This window comes from Malurus melanocephalus, unplaced genomic scaffold (assembly GCF_030028575.1).
Source record: "Malurus melanocephalus ecotype Western Australia unplaced genomic scaffold, MMel_1.1 scaffold_437, whole genome shotgun sequence".
NCBI lineage: Eukaryota > Metazoa > Chordata > Aves > Passeriformes > Maluridae > Malurus > Malurus melanocephalus.
In genome coordinates, this window is record NW_026623669.1 from 445,918 (window position 1) to 468,321 (window position 22,404).

The 22,404-nt window shown below is 36.8% G+C and overlaps 1 protein-coding gene across 9 annotated transcripts in view; it reads right to left on the reverse strand.

The window, feature by feature from the left end:
- The window catches only part of JAK2 (Janus kinase 2), an 86,630-nt gene that overhangs the window by 30,182 nt on the left and 34,044 nt on the right, over nucleotides 1-22,404 (reverse strand). For 7 of the 9 annotated variants that reach the window (XM_057380123.1, XM_057380121.1, XM_057380117.1 and 4 more), the window contains 7 exons: nucleotides 17,676-17,737; nucleotides 14,983-15,233; nucleotides 7,078-7,201; nucleotides 6,157-6,274; nucleotides 5,610-5,755; nucleotides 4,012-4,333; nucleotides 2,017-2,136 (listed from right to left, as the gene is read on the reverse strand). In XM_057380123.1, the coding sequence (XP_057236106.1) occupies nucleotides 2,017-2,136; nucleotides 4,012-4,333; nucleotides 5,610-5,755; nucleotides 6,157-6,274; nucleotides 7,078-7,201; nucleotides 14,983-15,202 (1,050 nt within the window). In that variant the 5' untranslated portion in view covers nucleotides 15,203-15,233; nucleotides 17,676-17,737. Of the gene's footprint in view, nucleotides 1-2,016; nucleotides 2,137-4,011; nucleotides 4,334-5,609; nucleotides 5,756-6,156; nucleotides 6,275-7,077; nucleotides 7,202-14,982; nucleotides 15,234-17,591; nucleotides 17,656-17,675; nucleotides 17,738-18,299; nucleotides 18,436-22,404 lie in introns of those variants that run through there. The other 2 variants (XM_057380120.1, XM_057380124.1) reach the window with 2 other exon arrangements.

Consider the following 22,404-nt stretch of genomic DNA (forward strand, 5'->3'; position numbering starts at 1 on the left):
AGATGATCTTTAAACGCCCTCCCAACTTCAACCATTCCATGATTACATTCAATCTTCCATTAAAAAAAAATCCCTTACTCTTAATATACAAAACAGCAGAGGAATGCTGATATGAGAGAACATTTGAAAGGGAAAAACTGAGTGGATACAACTCAGCATGCAGACACCCACTGCACTGCCCATACAGTGTTGTTCTTTTTCCTAAAGGAAGGTCTTCACTTATCAAAGATTTGTATGGCTGTCTTCAAGTAGCAAAGGAAAATAAAGTGCCTGCCTGAAAACTTAACGACTAGTCAGCAAAAACTGGCATGCTGAGCTGGGTTACAGACAGAAGCTGAGCTTTTATTACTATGAACACAGGTGCACTGGATAGAAGCAGGGAGAAAAATAACATAGTCCAAGGAAAATGGGTATTGAAAAGGTCTTACACACAAGATGCAGAACAGATAAAAGAAGGGCAAAACCAAATCCATCTGCCACAACATACTTACTGCTACAAATGAAACAAAAATAGAGAAGCATTTTCTGAGTCAAACTAGATTTCATTCAGTAGTATAACCCAACGGAATAGGCTTTAGTATGTGTTTGCCTGTGACACTGGGGACACACACAGTGACTAAATACAATTCCTTGGCAAGTTCTTTGCAAGACAGTAATAAAAAAGCTGGTATTTTTGAGTAAGTGACAAGAATTTGGAGACTTCAAACTACTTTTTAAGAGCACCTGGAAACAACTGCAGCCCATGGTGCAGACCATGGTGAGGCAGCTGCGCCTCTGAAGCCCATGGAGGTCCATGTTGGAGCAGAGATCACTCCCTGTAGCCCATGAAGAGCCTCATGTCACAGCAGGGGGACATTTCTCAGGGAGGTTGTGACCCCATGGGAGCCTACACTGAAATACTCTTATTGGCAGGACATCTAGCCCCATGGGCCACTATGGAGCTCTGGAGAAGTCTGCCCCTGGAGAACTGCACCTTGAAGAAGGGACCAACACTGAAGCAGTTCATGAAGAACTGCAGCCAGTGGAAACAACTCATATTGAAGAAATTCATGGAGGACTGTCCCCTATGGGAGGGATCCCTTGCTGGAGCAGGGAATGGATGTGAGGAGGACTGAGAAGTAAAGCCAACATGAGATGAACTGACCACACCTCCCATTCCCAATCCTCTGCACTGCTGAGGGGAAGGAGGTAGAGAATCAGAAATAAAGCTGGCCCACAAAGAAGGGAGGGGTGGTGGGAAAATGTTTTTAAGACTTTTCATTCTCATTACCCTACTCTGAACTGATTGGCAACAAAGTCAATTAACTGCCCTGAGTCAAGTCTGTTTTGTCCATGATGGCAATCAGTAAGTGATCCCTCTTGACCCACAAGTCTTTCATTTTATTTTCTCTCCCCTGTCCAGCTGAAGAGGGGAGTGATTAGAGCAGCTTTGGTGGGCAGCTGGTGTCCAGCCAGGGTCAACCCCGCCCACAACTCTGCGACAGTTACATCTGCTAGAAAGCCCGACACAAAAGCAAGCCTGGAGTTCAAGCAAAACACTTTTTACATTTGTGTATAAAATACTTCCTTAAGATCTTCTTCAAAGAACTGTAAAAAGTGAAAGCAATGACATTAATTTTGTCCTGATATTTATTTTGTATCATCATTGCTTCAGAGCATTTTGAAGCCTTTTTCAATGCGTTGGTCTCTAGCAGACAGCTTATCAGGACACCATGGAAACAGCACACTTGAGAACTGAAACCACAGACTCAGGTTTAAGACTAATAAACAAAAGAATCAATCTGTGTACCAGAAATCTTCCTCACACATAAATCTCTCTATTTCATTCCAAGCAAGAAGATTTGAATGCGAAAGACCTTTAGTGCTCTGATACAGCATTTACACTGCTGATATGTGTTTAGCTTTACCTCATGGTTAATTAACATGGTCATGGATTATACAATACTACGTGTACAGCAACCACACACTGCTCAAAGCAGTAGCTACTTGAAAGAACAGCAATTAAAGTAAACAGACCAGATTCTTGCTGTCTTGTTTGTGAATGGTGACAATTCTTCTCTCACTGGAGCCTTCTTGGCTTGCTTGTTTAATGCTGACGTCAATTATATCAGGAAAATCACAGTATGTTTGCAAATCCTGCAACAAGCATTATATAATTTCAGTAATAACATAAATGGCAATTAAAAAGCCTCACCTATTTGAAGCACTGGAATTCCTACAACTCCAAACTTGTAAGGTAGCAACAAAGAGGATTATAAAACCTTACACATGCCATTACAAAAAAATAAATTATCTTTTTGTTTATGAAATCATCACAAGGAACATACAGAACAGACAGATCCAGGAGCTGTGAACAGAAATATCTACATATGGATTTGGGTTTTTATAGTTGTAGACATTTCTTTGCTGTGTAGTATTTTCATGAAAAATGGAATATTTTGATTACTTTTTGAAGGGCTTTTTTTGTGAGCTTCTTATTGGCATCCTGATTAAACAGGTTTACAAAGCCTGTTAACAATACAGAATGTCATGACTTCATTCAGAGTGATACAAGCCGCAAAATCTGTAGCAGCAAGGAACAAAGAGTGCCAGAAAAGGTTGTCCCCTCAGTCCTACCTATTTGTTCATCCGGTTGTTGAAAATGTGAATTTGCAAAACCGATTTCTTCACACTGTACCCCACATATGCCATTACATACAAATAAATAAAAACTGTGTTTCAATTCAATATCTAAATTACAATTCATCACTAAAGTTTACTGAAAGAAGTTATGATCATGTTTACAAGCAGCCATATTTATTTATTTCATTTTCAAAACCAAATTTACAAATAGTTTCTGTACCAGTGAAAATATATGCAGTATCTGTCAATAACGGAATGATAATATTTCTAATTACAAAAAAATAATTTGGCAATCTTTATTAAAAAAATGTTTCCTTCAAACACTACTCTTACTAAAGGCTTGGCTGCCAAGCTCAAATAGCATTGTATGCATCAATATTGTACACCTAAAACTAGAAACTGCAAAATCTGACATTTATTATAGCCCCTGCCAGAGCAGCTGACATTTACAGGAAAATTAGGGAAGGCAGAGGGCTGAGACATAACAACTATGAATGAGGTAACTGTGAATCTACACATATTCTAAGAACGCCACACTTTAAAAAATAAAGGCATGTAATCAGATTTACTTTTAGCTAAGTATTGAAAAAACCCACCAGCATATAGAATTATTATAAATTATTATAGCACACTGTAAAAATGCAAGCTTTTGTGGTCTTGACTGCTATGTATTATGAATCAAAAGTATCAAACAGATGCAATTATTTTAAAAAACTCACGCATGCTCCACTTTGCTTTTACTTTTATGTTCGGAAAATTCCTGCATTCTCAATGTACATTACTCTGAGTTTCTATCAGCTTTTGATAAACTCAACATAACAAGTAGTCATGATGGGAAATTACACACCAAGTAATACCGATAAATAAAAATGCAGCACTATGTCATTACTAGCACTTACAGGAACCATTTAGCACTTAATTCCTGAAGACTACATGGACTCTGCAGTCACAGTGAGTCACTTTGAATTTGCTAGCCCAGACACTGGTAGGGGTCTAACTGCAGCTGGAAAGAGGTATAGGAAAATTTACCTTTTATCTGGAGTCCTTAGATCTCTGCTTTCAAAAAGAATTTGGGGAATTTTTGCATGTTACCTACACCTGGGGGCATGGTCATTACATAGTAATTACATTTCCATATTCTTGATATGTCAAGCAGAGAAGTATTACATGACTTGAATCTTCAAGTATTTCAATAAAAAACTATTTTTAAAATCTTGCACTGTTTAGTCAATATATTTCTGTGATCCTCAGCCATACAGAAATTGTATCATTCCTGTGAGGTAAAATATACCTACCAAATTTTCTTGAGGTAAATCAGGACTTCTAAAATAAGCTTATTACTCTGTTCTACAACAAACTGGACAATATTTTAATAATTGTAAAAATTACCTGCTCTCCAAGTGTCTCACAGTCTTTCAGTTTTCCCCTTGAACACTGAATTCCACCGTTTCCAGTTATTAAAATGGTTGCAAAACTTTCCTCTCCAGAAGGACCTCCACCAGGTTCTTTTACTTCAAAAACCTCTGAATAGAAGGCAGGCTGAAGGGTTTCCAGATTTATGAGATACTTAAGTTTCAAGTTTCTGGCAGTGGCTTTGCATTGGCCAAACTGTTGTATAAATTTGCGGAACCTGTACCTTATTCTTTTTCGTGTCAAAATGTGGTAGTCTTGGATTTTTGCTCGCACACACTTAGGTAAAAACATTTTGTAGCTGTGAATACATAAGGAAAAAAAGCTACTAATTTTATCCATTAAATACAGCAAAGATGATTAGCTCTGTGCTAAGCAAGTCAACATCGAAAATAACCTCTTCCTTGTTTTATATATATTCTTATTAATATATATCCTTATTTTTTAAATTGTAGGATAACAAAGATCCTTTCCTAAATCTGTAGTTTGTTCTTTCAAACAGAGCTTCCTGTATTCTTTCACTTCCCATTTTTCCCCTCAGTCAACTGCAACATATACTACATAATGCATTTTCCATAAATTCAAAGATGTCTGTTTTTTCATCAGCAAAGTGTTGATGTAAGGCAGCAGAAGTTACATGATTACTTTGTTTGGTGTAGAAGTTGTGAAGAGGATACTGCAAGAMAAATACATGGATAAAGGACAGATTTCCTGGCTGAAAATACAGGTGTTAGAACACAACACTGTGGTTGTTTCTCACTGAAGTTCCTTCCTGTCTCACAGTCCACAGTCTGTGTGGGGAGGGCAACAGAGCTGCAGTTATTACCTGCAATGAGCTGGCCTCGTGTTTTCAGCTTCTCCTCTAGGTTTCAAAGACAAACACCAACTATTTAGTAGCAAGCAGGGACAGCATTAACTCAGCTGGAGGAGAAACTGATAGGACAGATAAACTCAAGAAAGTTTAGCCAAGATCTGCCCAAGATGGTTAAGAGCCTGAAGCATATGACATGAGAGAAGAGGCATATGGGAGTTTGATTTCCTCAGCAAGGAGAAAAGAAGGCTCAAGTAGGGTGCTGTAGCAATTGTCTTCTAATAACGTGAAAAGACAACAGAGGACTGTCAGCAACACGAAGGAGACTGATTAGTTACAGAGAACATTTTTCACAATGACTGTGGTCATGCACAGGACAAAGCAGCACAGGGATACAGTGGAATCTTCGCATCAGGACATTTTCAGAATTTTGACTGGATGAGGCCCTGAGTCACTTCATCTAACTTTAAAGTTGGCCCTGACAGGAACAAGGGGTTCTGGACATCCAGAAGGTGTTTCATGTCAAATATTGCTTACATATTTTCTCATGTAAGAAGCTGCTGCCTTACCTTTCATTAAGAGAGAGAAATCTATGTCTCCAGATCATGAACGGCCTAATTTCCATTTCACACAATAGGTAAATTTAAGTAACCACTACAAGACATCCACTGCCAACAGCTGAACACCTCCTCCCAGATATTAACATGCAAAAATACTAGATTTAGATATCAGATAGATGTGAAACAGTTACAAATTATGGAGTCACCTGACTGAATTGTAAATAGCCATTGGGGTTTGGTCCTTTTCTTTGGCCACTCTCATCATATCTAGAACAGCCATTCCAAGGCATTCTTCTTGTGTTTCGTGAGTAACAGGCATCTGTACCCATCCATCCAAAAAATCAGCCCGCCACTGGGAAAGAATCCAAGAAAGCAAATGAAAACCGTAGCACTTGCTGCTTTTCAGGAAAAGGGTTTGGATGCAGTTGTTGGGGGGAGTTGTTGTTTTGTTTGACTGTTTATGTTTGGTTTGTTTGGGAAGTTCTATTGGCTTGGTTTTTAAAAGATTGAATGAACTACTTCATCCACAAAAAGATGCACTTATTCGTAAGGAATACCAGCTGCTATCATGCTTAGAAGCACTGTTTTGAACTTCATCTCTCCAAACACACAATAGGACATGGAATTTAATTTCCAGCTTGAGAGGGCTTCAAGCTTTCAAGAGCCTACAGAGTTACTAGGAGAAGATGGGAAGGGAATAAATACTAATAACCTTTACCAATCTGCATTAAAAAAAAAGCGAACAAATCATACCTGTGCGAATAGATAAGACATGACAAGATCATCAAGGACGGGGCTTTCTGCACCACGAAGAATGCCATACCGGTATGCTCTGTTGCTGCCACTGCAGTACCAGTGGGGAAAATAAAACCTGGAAGGAAATAAATTTAAGCAAGCATCAATAAACAGACACTTCTGCTTACCAACATCAGACATTATTGCTCTCATATACATGAAACTAGTGCTGGCTGGTCTGGAGGACCATTATGGAACCCCAGTTAGTCAATGGAGGCTTCAGATCCAGTTCTTGGTGTTTTAAAGCACTGTAATATTTAAGAAGGATGATAACTGTACTGATCTGAATGAGAACCTTTGCCAAGGTATTCTCACTAATCAGAATACAAAGAATTTTATTAGTGTCTTCCAGTTTCATTTGAAACAGTTCCTAAAGAAACACTCAGGCCAAATTATACAATGCAAATAAAATGGTATAATTAACAAAAGGAAAACTCCGGCTATAATTTAAGGTGTTCACATTCAAATATAAGGTTAGGGAAAAATGGTTTTATTGCAGAAACATGCCTGACCGCACAGGATAATTACTCTGGATTTCAGAACTGCCTCTAATTTCAAACAGGCAAGCACAGAGGAGAAGAGGTGAATCATTATTACGGAAAGTATTATTTTTACTAATGCTATATTTTTATTGCTTGTTTCTTCAATCTAATACCTAAATAAACATATGTGATAGAAAAAATTAATAAAGGACATTATTCAAACCCCTCCAATATTTTTGATTGTTTTATCTGATCTGTTTTCTGACTCCAGAAAGCACAAGCAATCTGTCCATAACTTCTAAGAGAAACTACAGTCCAACTAAGTATCATACTGGTTGTATTTTCTCACACAGTTTTGTTTTACCATGACAAGTACACAACATGTTATTTAGATTACCTTATCCGGTAAATCAGGATGAGTCTGGTTGCTTCATCTACATGGAAGATGTGATTTGGGGGATACCACATTCTGTCTGTTTCACTCATGAGTGCAAACATGTTATGATACACTGGCATGATACCTACATGAAGAACAGAGACACAAACATCTGTAGGATAAAGTGTTTTCACAAAGTATTAGAACATACTGTGGCTTAGGAGTAGCAGACTGCCACAGTGCTCCACTGCTATCAGCAACAGGTATCGATATTGCCAACAACACTGCAACCATGATCCCATAACCTGTAAGCTGCTGTGCTGATTTAATTTCTCATTCTTCCTTTACGTTCTCTGACTGAGGACTGTGTTCACTTGTTATACTATGCTTCACTGTTAGATTACAAGATTTTCTCCATATGGCATTTAATAAAATACCTTCTTAGTTTCTCAGCATAGAAGCAGCTTACAATAGGAGATTATTCCTTTTCCTGCCTTTCCAAAATCAGATTATTTGATCTGAGCATTGATTTTAAGACTAAGCATTGATTTTAAGACTTTAGACTGACTGAAAATTAGAAGTAAAGAAATACAAAGATAGATATATTGACTATGACAACCACTTGCCATTTCCATTTTAGTAACTCAGTTTAAAACATATCCAAACATATATTGTTACAATAAAAGAGCTAGAAAATATTTTTTTCCCTAAACAATTTTGAATTATGCTAATGATAAATGACATGCAACCCTACTTAACCAGAACCTATGGAAATCAGTAGAGCATCAACTCTTCAGCAGCACCAGAATTTTAATTTGGCTTTGAGGTTCCCAGCTGAAACACATCCTAATAAACGACGCAGCGTTGTACTTTACTGTAGTGTTATGCATCCACGTGATGCCAGTGTCAGGATGGGAAAACAGGTCAAGTGCCTGACAACTGACAGCACAGAATAATGAACCACAAGTATTGAAAAATATACTCTGAAGACAGGAAGAGACACAGGTCTGAAGGTCAAAGAGAAGGATGAACAATTACAATGTCAAGGTCACAGTAGGTCATGTATCTACAGAAAACTTCACATTAATGCAACACACTTTGGGAGAAGAAGGCAAAACAATGAGAGAAAAAATAACTGCTAAAGAAAAAAGAAGTAGCTTAAAATGACATTAAGAAACAAAAGAATTCTGGGGAAAGGCAAAATACTCACAGCCTTGCTCAAAGACTTAGAATGAAATAATTGAAATTCTCACAAGAAACCAGGAAAAAAAACCAAACCTTTCTTTCTTTCTGTTCTGAACAACATCTAGGGGGTAGACCTATTGAAGGGGGTAGACCCCACATTTCTTTCATCACATCCAAACCCCATGTAAGACAATCAGAAGAAACAACCTATCAACTCCACACATAAAACGACATAACCCTTTGGAACAAAACATATTTCAGTCTTAAACAACAACTAGCTTATAAAATTTGTTACAAAACAGGGTTTGCCTCTATACAAGTCCAGTAAGAGGCCTAAGAACTAGAATTCTATTGAGCAGCGGTGAAGATTAAACTGCTGAAATCTGTTCAATTATGGCTGATCATCTGACACTTTCTTAAACCAAAGCTCTACCGAACACACCAGAGTTGCTGGCTCTAGCACATGATTTTCTATGAAAAGGAGTCATAAATTTACAGGAAACTAGAGAAATTGAAAGCATAATGTAAGGCAATGGAAGAGAAACCAAAACAAAACAAAACCCTCAGAGGCATAAATCTGAAGGGATTAGTAACTGCAAGATTGGCTGTAATCCTAAACAAATTGCAAATTTTTGGCACAATAAGACACACTTGCTCCATCCAAATTTTGAGAAATTTTTTATGGAGTTAAAAAGAAACCTATTCCATGCAACTAAACTTGGTTCTCGTTTGATGTGTGAAGTGGGATGAGCCAACTATACTACATGCCAGTTGTCCATAAAGCAGTAACTTAGCAGTTAGTAAGTCATCAATTTTAAGGCTGTGTGGTGCCTGTATCCCCAATAATTTCAGTTCTATTACAATGTAATGCATATAAGAGTCACCAGCTTGTTTCATGACTCTTGCCAGATGCTAAACACCATTCAGGGCAATGCAGAATATTTACCTATATACCTAGTGAGACCTACCTAGTCTCACTAATACATTTACCCAAACTACTAAGCACCCTGTGTAAGGACACTGAACAAGAAAACATTTCAAAATCATGTTCTTAAATTCAAATGCTAAGCTGTTGTATTTCATATCATTGCTGTTCTCTAACTAAGCAAGAGATATGACTGTGGTACTCCTCCYATAAATTGGAAATATTTATATTAACATCCCCCCTACCGCCTGCTAGGGTTTATTTTTCTTCCTTTGTATGAAAAATAAACTGTACTCTTCCATCCCTCCTACTTTAGCATTTATAGTCCTAAATCTTAACTCGCACCACTCACCAGTGTTCAAGGACACAGAGATCATATCTATTTTTCAAGAAAAGAAGTTCCACTTTTTTATCCCTTCCCCCTAAGTACTACACATTTGCTTTGCTACACTTAATGCTCACTAATTGTAAAATAGAGCAAATCCCTTTATTAGAGTCTCAAAAATTGTCCACAAAAATCTGACAAGAGCAAAGAGGCCAGAAACTTCTCTTTTCACGTAATTCTTACCACCACTATTAGTAGTGTGGACTTTCCAAGTGATGATAACCAGTATTTAAGTGTTTTCTGTAGAAACAACAAAAACCCAAAGACTGGGGTGGGGAACAAAAGTCTTCTGTTGAAGCCTAGACAGGTCAACAATAGTGAAAACTTCTGAGAAATGTATATTTCAACACAAGTAACATCACAGAAGCATTCACAACAGGTCCTGAAAAGTCTCCCTTGGATTTCTGCACTGCATTAACGGTGCTATCAACACAACCAGTGATGAATTAGGAGAGAATACAGCGACTCAGACATAAATAGAATGCTCTCCTCTGTGCTTCTCCAACACAGACTATAAATAAATTTTCTGGACTCTTTACCATTTATTTACTTATTACATAAGGCTAAACTTGTCATAGTATACAGATTGTCAAGTGACATCATGAAAGACTACAACACAGCATAAGTTTATACTTCAAATTTCAAATTTCTATTTCAAGCCTAAGAAAAAATGTCATTTCCTCTTTTCCTCAATATGATTTTAGAGCTTCACATCCAGACAAGTCACATTACTTCATTTATCCTGAAGCAACTAAGAAAATATAGTTTTTCTGTATTTCCTCCTTTGTCAGCATTTGGACCCCTTTCTCCCATACAGTACATTTTTATAAGGTAATGTCCCTCTTTAAAGAAAAAACAAAAATCAGAAAGTGCAAATGCCAACAAGCCACAACACCACCATGAAATGTGAAAAGCATAGTCTGCAATAGAAATACTGTCACATGAAATTGTCAGTTCAAGCACGTTAGTCATTAGACATAAAAAGATTAAGGCAATTAGTTAAAAAAAATTTAAAAATTTATAATTTTTTTTCATTTCAAAAAATCTCAGATTTTTAGAGTCTAATACATGCATTAGTTCTCACACAACTGCAAGTAAATTATTTAAAACATATGGAGCCTTGTACATAACAGATGGAGATTTGCTTGGCTTTTCTGACATAAAAATAATACCTTACCCTCATCATTCATACAAACTGGAGGCATACCAAACCCTTGACACATTCAATATCATTATCCTGTCAACAAAATGCTTTTCCAATTGTCAATCAAAGCCTGCATTTCTTTTCCTGGAAAAACGAATTGCCCAAAGTTCTGATTAGTTCATTCCCCAGCTAGCACGGAAGCAGTGTGAGGCTGCATGTTCTGTGTGGGTATTCAGAAAAGGCTATCACCTAAAGGACGACAAACAAAAAACAAACAGCACCACCACCCCACAAAATCCAACAAATGAACATACTCACAATTCCCCTTCCCCCCCCAAAAAAAACCCAAAACAAAACAAACAAAAAAAAAACCCAACCAACCAAACAAACAAACAACAAAAAAAAAAAAAACCAACCCACCAAATTTAAAAAAAAACAACACCCAGTGAAGAGCTGTATTCAATGTTAACTCTGAGCCATGTGAACTCTGAGTCATGTCAATTCTGGAAATTCAGCATGCTAGTAAAAATCTGCCTAAAATTCCGTTAATAGCAAGGAATCTCTTCTGAGGCATACAAGCAAAATGGTACTACAAATCATCACATTACAAATGCAATCTCTCCCTTAAAAATGTTTAATTGACTGTAAACACTGCTAGCACTTAGTCACATTAAATGCTTTGAAATAACCTTTTCACTTAGTTGCAATTAAAAATTCTCTGCCACGTTATGGTTTTCCAAGAGAGACCAGCATTTTTCAAGGGAAGTACCATGGAATTTCTAATCTATTTGCAATTCAGGTGGGTGAGAATTAAAATGTTCCTACATGGAGTTTCAGGAATCAGTATTTAAAAAAACTCACAAACACAGAAGCCAACAAAATCAAGGCCTTTTGTTAATTGCTGGCTGTCCAAAACTCAATAAACCTGTTAGGATTTCAAAACTTGTTCTGTCTTGGAATTCTAGTTCCATTAAAAAGTTAAGATTCCAGAGTTTGCCAGTCCTAACAGAGGGGGATGTGGCTATAAGAACAAAAGCATGTGAAGACGTAGATAAAGTCAGATACATCCTACAGAAATTTAGGATTCTTATACACCAGGGGAGAAGCCATGACAGAAATGCAAGATGCTACACAAAATTATGTTCCTGTGTTAGCAAAACATTTTTCAGTGAGCTGTTCAAATGCTCTAGTTACATTTAAAGTAATTATCTCTGCATACTTGGCTACTAATTTATTGAGATTTTCAAGAACATCACACACATTTATTTGGCTGACATCAAACAATGCCTTGCTTGTAATTGTAACTGTTTTAACCATGACTTACAAACTCACTTACGTAAAAATACCTTCAATTTATAAAATTCAATCCTGTAAAAATTTTTATTACATATACAAGTGATGCACATATTATTTACTCATATAATTCAGACAATGGAATAAYAAATTGTTAGTTTAGATATTAAAATAAAATTATTTCCCATTTAATAATCATCTTGTGTATAATTTATTATTCTGGTAAATTACACTGTATGGTCCAAAGTTGTTTATGTTGTTTAATTACTTAATCTAATGATAAAAACTCTGAAATCTGCTTAAAGACATTGGGAATTTCTTATTGCAAAATTATTGGTATAGCATAGAAACACTAAGGTAGTTAGTGTTTCAAATCAACTAACTTTCCTTCTGTATACAAATAAACACATTCAAGATTCAAACTCAGACTTCAGACATTTCTAAGTAGTCCGTAGCTGATTTAGTTATACAACAAAATTCATGTTATTTTCAATTACACGTGCTAATTTTTAAACAGATTTCAAGATTTTTTTGTAATTCAGAATTCAAATGAAAGAAAAATTATGAACAGAGATTACAGCTTTTCTGCAAACAATCAAGTTTATTTATTCTGTAAAGTATCACATCAAGTTTCCATTTCACTCTCTTCCACCAGCTCTGGTAGCTTTCTTGAATCATTACCTCTACTTCTGTTCAAATGGCATTCACTGCTTATAAATTGACTGGAAAGACATGAAAAAGAGCCTAAAAGAGAAATTCTATTTAAGATTTTTGAAAGAGAACAGAGAAGATTGAAGTGTTTAAGATCATGATTTGAGAAAACACGTCTTGGATTAGTATATGCCTAAAATAATGATTCTACAACCTCTAGAACAATTTCTCTATCATATTTCATTTCCATCATCAGTTAGTTCCTCTAATACCACTTTCTCCCTCAGGCTGAGAGCAATGACTTTTCTTCAATTTGGCATGACATTTCCAATTTTCTACTATGCAATTAACTAGCTAACATACAAGAACTGAACCACGACTGATTTGTCAAGTTAAACTTAATTTCAAGACACCTTTTTTTTTTGTATTTATTATGTTTTTCTAAAACCAGAAAACCAGAAAACTGTTTTAAAATAAAATAAAATAAAATAAAATAAAATAAAATAAAATAAAATAAAATAAAATAAAATAAAATAAAATAAAATAAAATAAAATAGAAAAAAAAAAAGCTGAGCTCTTGCATGCATGTATCAAACTGGCAGAATAACAGTTACACAGACTAATATTTTTATAGCCAATACAAACTCTGATGTAACAGATGTAATGTCAAGTCAGCAGAGACTTGAAAACCTTCAGTTGTTTCAGCTGTTTGAAAGGCACATACCAAGACTCTGACATTTGCCTAGATCCAGTCCTGCTTGCCACCAGAACAATCATACTTGGATTTAATCAGCTCTGCTATCAAAAGATCTAACAATTGCTCACACCACAAAGTTCATTAACAATTATCAAATTTGTTATCTTTCAGCCTGGCCTACTACCTGGCTTTCTTAATTAAGTATTTTAACCCATAGCTAATCCCTTCAAGATAAATCTTGCCAACATAAACACTATTTGGCTGTATGAAGATATATGTATTCTGCTGTACAACCACAGACACCTCCCTAACCCTCCCACCACAAACAGAAAATAGTAAGATGCAATGCCTCATGATTTATTCATTAATAATTGTTATGAAAGAGAATAAAAACCTACAGCCATTTTGGCTTTTTCCACTAATTTAGAAAATTAAAAATTCCTTTGAGAAAAAGGCTGCACAGTAGTGCACTAGAATCTGCCAGGCAGAAACCACTCTTTAAAGGGCTTTGTCTACCTCAGCACTCTACAAGGATAAAGATTTAACATGATAAAACAGCTCATTCATACAGGCATAAATAATTACTGATATATTTTGAGAAACTCTGGTGAACAAAGTTGAAACAACAGTAAATAATAAAAACCAAGTAAGGAGTAAACTGATGGTACAAAATTAAGTTTAAAACATAAAAGTGTAAGAGGATACATCTAGGAACTCGAGTACTAGCCTTCCTAGCAAACCAGAAACTATCCCAGGAAGCTCTAAGTCTTGAGAATAGCTGGTGAGGTCTGACAAAACAAGTAATAGAGTACGAAGTCTTCAGCTAATGTCATAGGAAACAAGACTATCTGGATTTGTGGTTTAGCAGGAATTCGATTTTGCATGTTTCTGAGGTGGATGGAAAGAATATCATACATGACATGGGCTGCGCATTTTCCCAGGAAACTGGATAGTGCATTCTGCACAATCCAAAAGAATAAGACAAGACTTTATGAACTTCTGCAATGAAAGAAAGATGCATGCACAAAATGCATGCTTGGATTTTTTTACCACAGATTTCGGCACTGGTTTATGCTAGACTCTGGGTAAATGTAACAATTCAAAGGCATTTTAGATATCAATCTGTTATTTATTTATTTAAAATATACCATCTTGCTATTTACAGGCTTATTTCCTGAAGTATTACAAAGAGCATTAACCATACACACACATAGTCATGTTACATCTAATAAAACAGTCTCCTTCTACAAAATGATTAAACATGTATAATATAAAATATATGCATAACTTCCACAACCAATCTGATATGTAGGGTTGCATCAGGAAGTGATTCAAGCTATTTACAGCTCTTGCCATGATTTAACTTTCCGAACTGTATCTCAGCTCAGGGAAAGAAGACTTTCAGTTAAAGGATAGAATATCTTTAAAGCATTTGGAAAAATACAGCAGTCACCCAATTCAGCTTCACAACCATTCTAATGGCAACAGTTTTACAGCCTGGTGCTAATAGCTTCTGAAAGAACAGAGAAATTAACGTTTCAGTTTGAATGCCACCCTTTTGATGAGCTCTGGATTGTTAAAAACTTTCTTGTATATGAAGTTGAATATCACTGCTTCATTGGATAAACTGTTCCACTTGTACTTACCACAGGCTTTACAGGCAGCAGCGCAAATCTCTTCTGCAACATATTCTCCAGCTGAAAACTGAAGGTAATCTCCTTCTGTCTTCCCAGGAGAATGATAAAGGTACACTTGAAGCAACGGCTCTGTCTCCTTGGGAGCACTGCTATTCCCACGGATGTCACCATTCTGATGGACAGTGGAAGCTGCTGCACTGTCCATATTTGTCATTGTAAGACAAGCCATAGTTTGTTTTGGTTTTGTTCAGAGCATTTGCCTGGAAGAAATGTAAGAAATACTTCTTGACTAACTGTACTTGGTTTTATTCAATACTCCTATTTAATGACAGTACTCGCCTGACACAGAGAAAACATTAAAACCTGTAGACAAGAGAATGGCTTAAGTGGTTTACAAAAAGCTACATTTCTCTTTGATTTATTGCATAGCCATAGAGGAAAAGTAACAGACACTACTAGAGGAAAAAACAAAATATTAATTAGGAGTCCCGCTACAGGATTATTACTTTTCACTGCATTTTAGACAACATGTGCTCAACCTGTCCAACTGCAACATCCTAATTTAACCTGAAAGCCGAAAGAATCACTTTAATGCTATTTGTACTACTCATTCCCAATATTAACTTAGAAAACAGAAGAACTAGCTGGGTCACAGACTGGCACTGCTGAGAAGGATAGGAATAGCACCTTTCAGCAAAGTTTTAATTGTAAGCAGACTTGGTTTGTGCCTATGAATGGGAGGTCTTCCAAGACCACCACCTTTCAAAATAATCATTTAATCTATTTGTAAAGAACTCAAGCAAAGTCCTCTCTGACAAATGTAATAAAGAAGATACTAATAATGCAATAAATAACCACAGGTATATCTGATAACGACAGAAAAGGTTCAAAAATCTGAGCTTGGAAAGCGTACTCCAAAATCCAGTTGAAAAATATCTTTGCTCCTTATGACTCCGTCATAACTTTTATTGGTATAATTCACACTTATCATAAAAGCTTAGATCACCATCTAAAAGCTTGCTTTTATTAAGAGTGATTCCACATAACCACCATCTGGAATTCTACATCTCATATTCTGAAAACACAGAATAGGTCTAGACATGACAATCATAAAGATTTGATTTTCTAGAACCAAAGGCTGGTTTGGGTCACAAGAAGGTTGCCTCCTTTGGGTTTAACAACTCCAGGTGTCTCAGCCTTTCCTCACAGAAGAGGTACTCCAGATGTCTGGCTGTTTCTGTGGCCCTTCTCTGGACTGACTCCAACTGGTCCATATCTTTCCTGTGATAGGAGTCCCAGAGCTGGACACGGGAGTCCAAGATCAGTCTCACACAAGCGGCACAGAGAAGAGGAGAATCACATCCCTTGACCTGCTGGCTATGATTCTTTTTATACGATAAAACTGGTTTTCCAGGCTGCAAGTGCACATTGCCAGCTCACATCTCATTTTTCATCAACCAGGATTCCCAAGTCCTCATCCACAGGGTTGCCCTCAATCCATTCATCCTCCAGCCTATACTGATCCTGGAGATTGCCCTAATCCAGATGCAAGAGCAGGGGCACTTGGCCTTGTTGAACTTTGTGAGGCTCCTATGCACTCAAGTCTGGATGGTGCCCCCTCCCTCAATCCCCTCAGCTGCATAGTCAGCTTGGTGTCATTGAAAATGGAAATTTACTAGAAAATGGAACTGTTTAAGTTAAAAACATGTTTATTGCTTCACAAAGGCATAGGGGTGTTACATTCTTAATGTGTTATTTTCAACAGCTTTTGTTTGTATTCAACTATGTTGCTTTATCATAGGAGAGCTATTTGGAACATGTTTTTTTTAAAGTCTCTGTTCCTAACTACAATTACTTAAGAAAGGATGAATGTATGAATATTCATTTATGTGGGCTAAAGGTGATGCGTGCTGTGGAAATCACAGTTACATCTGCAGGAAAAAAAAAGGCTGAACACCTTAAATAAGGAAAACATATATATAAGATATAGCGATAATTATAAATATAATAAAAGATATAATGATAATTTTTTGAAGATGAAAGCTACTAGCTGTAAAAGATGTGATTCTGGTAATGATGAAGAGATTATTTGGTCTAGTAGGATTATTTTATATTCCTAATCCAGATAACATTTCAAGTCACTGCTTTTAAATGATAAGATTAACCATTCTTTACACTGCTCTAATTACAATCATCAGCACTGACAATGGAACATGTTTATATACATCTCTCCATTCACATCTGTACTCCAAATGCACCTGAAAATTATTTTCACCATCCACACTGGGCTGCAGTAATTTACATGGCTCTTTTTAAGTCAGTCATCAAGAAACTGGTTAATGAGATCGAAAATCATGACTTATGGAAGACACTTCACTACAATGTGGAGGACATAGAAAATTCTCATGATATAATAATATTCAGCATTCACATCCTTCAGAATATTATTTTCAATTTATGTTTTTTTGAGGGAGGGGGCAATATTTGAGGCAATTAGCGGCTATTGAAGGGAAGCCTCCTGGACCAGGGTCTTTAGCCTGGTCTTCAAACATACAACTTCAAAGGTTCAAAACTGAGAGCATACTCTCACAACAGACAAATTCCCAACACTTAATTACCTTTTTATCACTTGAGAAATCTCTGTGTTAGACATGGGAGTGATGAAGCCCTTTAAATAAGCACGTCTCAAGCCACCCACTTACCGCAGCAATCCACAGAAAGTCAGACAAAGCAGGCACACAGGCAGAGGTGGAACATAATGTATCTGCAATAAAAATACAACACAAAAAAACAAGTTAATTGCTGTGAATGATACATAATGCATCATTACTGAAGAATTCAAATTTGTATTTCAATACAGTGATCTCCTCCTATCTTATTTGCTCAAATTCCTGTAATCTTTGCCAAGAACATTTTAGGCTTTTTAAATACAAAAAGTCTTTTCAGGCTTTTTAAAATACAAAATGTAAAAGAAAAAGTTTAAACCACATTTTTGGTACTGAGACTGCTTCCCAGTTTCAGCAAGAAAGTGATGTAAAAGCCAGACACCTGACTTCAAATGTAATTACAAATTTTTTTGCATATGCTTTTCTGTGAGTACAACATCAGTTTAAGAAAATTGTTGATGGCAGTACACAAAAAAAAACCAGAAATGAAAAAGGAAAAATAATCTCAAGAAGAGACATGTTATGTTCATTTCATGCAGTAACAGTCCCTTTAGCCAGAACAATTAATTCCTTTTGAAAGCTGACAACATCCACTCATTTCAATTCACGTGGAAGTTACGCACAACTATCTTGTAGCAGGAAGGACAAGGACACACCCACCCTTGCTCTCTTTGCGCAACACTTCTGTGGTTGCAGGAAACTCCATTTGAAAGCGCTTAAGCACAACAGCAGCTTTTCTGCAGCAGTGAAAAAATACATACAGTCCCTCTGTGACTCTCCCAGCACAGGAAAGGGCCTGACAGAGAATGAAAAATTAATTTTAAAACTGAATAAAGGGAGCAAAAACACAATGGAAGTTCAAAGGGGGCAGAATGAGAGAACACTTCTTCACATTTTATATTTGATGACTTTTCAGACAGGTATCTTCCTGAACAGGAGCGAAAACATCAACACAGCTTCCTCAGTGACATGTGCTGTGTCAACGGAGTCTATCATGAAATACCACACTCCCTGCCTTCTTCCCCCACAAAAGAACCCATCTCAATGAGCAGCATATTCTGCTTCTTTTCCCACAGAAGTCAGACAGATAGCAATGATTAGTGTTTCTCCTCTGCAGTGCCAGCTTTAGAGACAGGCAGTTTTGCCTTGCTTAGACAGCTGTGTATTTTGTATGAACCTCCTGCAGGTGCTATGGGCCATACCAGGGCCTCTGAAGGCCAGTAAGTCAGTGCAGATTTTCCAGACCTGCACTGAAGTGCCAGAGGGAGAGAGGAAAGGTTGTTTGGGGGAGAGCTGTCTATCACTGACCTGCTGAGCGCACATTTCATGTGCACTGATCTGAGAGCGTGACCTTCAGACAAAGCAGAGAACCACCACCTGTTCACACAGGTTTGGGATCAAGGGGCATCATAGGTATTCTAAATCATTTTCTATTTTAAAAGTACTATTCCATGCTCAGAACTGCCAAGCATTCATAATTCCCAGTCAGGCCACTGACTTGGAGCAAAACTCCATGAAGACTTATCTGACTGTTTTTAACTATATAGTTTTTCCAGAAACCCAGTAGAATAAGAATCACAACATTTTGAATCGCCTCAGCGTCACTGCAGCTTGCATTTCAAAGGCAAAAAAATCAATAAAGCAGCCTAATATCACATCTATTCTTCAAATTACAAACAAAAATGATTGCTTGCTTATGATAGAGCAGTTTATAGCTGTGAACAAGAAGCATGGAAACTCAGAGATGAAAAACTCCAAGCTGAACAGGTTCATGTAACCTATTTCTCTTTCTTCCCCCACCTTTTTTTTTCCAAAGAGAGAGTCAACTACATTTTCTTCAGCACACATTTACTGACATGCTCATTTGCATTATCTGCATCAAGGCCTTATAAAACTATTCCGTTCACACATTTTCAGACTGAGTAAGTCTCAAATGACGTAACTCTTTCAGTGGCAGAGTGCTGTACCAATCTCACACTGCACCTATCTTGTCAGTGACCTAGCTCCCACATTTCCTCTTTCCCTCTATTTGTTCCAGTCTAGACCAGCTTACATTTCTGGTAGCTGCAAGGATTTAAATGCCCAGTTCCAAAATTAATTTAAGAGTCTGATAGATCTCAGTCAAAATAAATTAGTCCATCATCTCAAAGCTGCCACTGTCTGCAAAGAACACAACACAGAATTTATTTCAACAAGCCTTCAGAACTGCTATAAATATAATTATTGTTTGTGCCTCTATCACCAACTACAAAGTTTACAGTGAAAGAAGAAAGATGAAATAGCATTTTCTATTGATAAGCAAGGCCTTGAAGATATAGGCTACCTCCCACCAACTAAATAGGTCAGTATTGGCCAGTAAACCAAATATGACAGCAATGTGCACACTTTTCATCTGCTTAAACACACATCCTTCTTTCAAGGAATTGGAATGAACATCAATAATAAAAGCCTTCCCAAGTAATGGTGGGTAGGTGGTATAGCAGGATGCTCTGCCCGGAATGGAATAAACCAACTCGAACAATGCCCTATTTTACAAAGCTATCCATGGTGAACTGAGACAGGGGTGTCATGCTGCTTTTGGTGTTGAATTATGCTAAAACCAGTCTGATCCATCATTAAAATTAAACATCCTGACAGAGAGGTGAAGATGTAGCAGATGCGGTAAAATATCCTTATAAAAATGCTAAGGTGACATAGCTGGCTTGGATATGACTGAGAGTCAATCACTTTATACTTTAAAAATCCAGAACAGCAGGCTCTTCTAACACAGCCCTTCTTGGAGTGTGTGTGGAGATTCTTCCCTTGGGTGGGGATGTCCCTCTGCTCCTCCAGGTTAGGTGAAACAGATTTGCCCACAGTTGGTGATATGGGTAAGTAACACCAATCTCTACTTAATAATTTTCARGGGGTTTTTTTTGCTACCGTAAATAGAACTGTTTTAATGTAATATAATTGCTTTGACATAGTACACTATACTATTCATAACTTTAGCTTCTATACTGAATAGTAAATAATTTTGATTAAGATCTTTGTGTCTAATAATTTATTACAGTAAATAATTCATTTTAATATTAATATATCCAGTTTGCCACCCTTAATCCTGTGGAACAAAGTTGTACAAAGATTCAATCACAACCCTGTAATTTCTTAGACTTAAATGATTGACAGTCTGGGGTTAAGATTGGAGCCAGTCACACCAAGCTTCTCTCTGAGAAGGGGGTTAACATATTAACATGGGGGTTATAATCTTTCCATTCTGATCAGAAATTTTTGAATTGTGATTTCTAGTTCTTCACAACTGAATGAAGTAATTACTGTACTTATAGCAGGAAAAAAACTATCTGAGGCTGCAGTCTGAAAATAAATGAACAGGTAGAACCCTCAACATCACAGTAACCTGCAAGCAGGTGAGTTAGCAGAAAAGTAATCAAATTGAAGACATGCCCAAAGCAACAGTTCTGCTTAGGCTCCATCAGAACTTTGGCAAAAGTTGGGCCATATCTACAAAACATTTCAGTTTCACCCTGCTAATAAATTTCAGCAAAAGTCTATTTCATCAGAAAATTTCCAAGCAATTCAAATGGTTGCCCAATCATTTGGCACAGATTATGTCCCAAGACAATGGCGTCTGAGGATCCTTATTCTATTCAGAGCCACCATTATCCGCACAACTTTATATGCACAGAAGACACAGGAAAAGTAACAATAATGGAAAGGAAGGGTCAGGAAGACCTTTTGCAAGAACATGAGGAAAATATCACCCATTTACCATAATTTCCTTAAGTATCTTTGCAATTCTTCTCAAGTGACGCAATGAAAAATGACAACAGCAAAATTAGGACTAAGTGATATTTTCACAAGTATGCCACATCATACTAGACTTTGTTTTGTTAACAGTACTGAAAACTGAATACTGTTTATTAGCTCCATGAAATTATTGTTACTAGAGCACAGGTCTTCCTTAATTGAGTCTTTGATTTCTTTCAGAAAKACATTAAATAGGAATTGCCAATGCTTCTGCGTACATGAAGGAGATTAGTTCAAAGTAAAAAGCAGGACTGCTTGCTACTGAACTCATTCTGCCTGGGTGGCTTTTGGTTACAAAAAAATTGTGAACCACTGTTCTACATGAAGCAATCAAAGCACTAATTTGTATGTAAAAAAAAAGCTACCAATGCATCCCAAAGAAGTGGGGAGATGATAAAAAGACAGGTTCCACGAAAAAGTAACATTTCAATGTTGAAAAAATATTCCAACAAACCTCTTAAGCAGAAAAAAAACCTATTTTTCTATTAAAAGGCACTTTTGTTAAAAATACTGTCTGGGGTATCAAAATACCTTCAACAGCCTCCAGAGAATATATGACAGTTACAGCTACACTCACAAGTCACAAGTTAAAATAAAAAGCAAAAGCTAACAAAAGCAAAAATTACAACAGCAAAGCAGTCTGTCAAATTATTTGGCTTTCTTAAATGATGTGAGAATGAAAAAGTGGGGTGGTGACGCTGGAAGACACTTTTGAAGAAAGATAGTTATTCTTTCCCAAATGCAGTTCCTGCTGTCATAATTGAAGAGCTATTTGTCAAAACATGAACCAGCACTTGTTGCTGAAGTACTGCAGGGCCAAAGAATAGCATCAACAGTTGCAAAACAGATGCTAGTCTATCAGACACTGTGGAGAACCATGCCGGCCTACACTAAGCTATCAGAAGCCACACACATTTCACACTGCAGTCAGTGAGTGCTGAAGAATGGCACAGTAGAA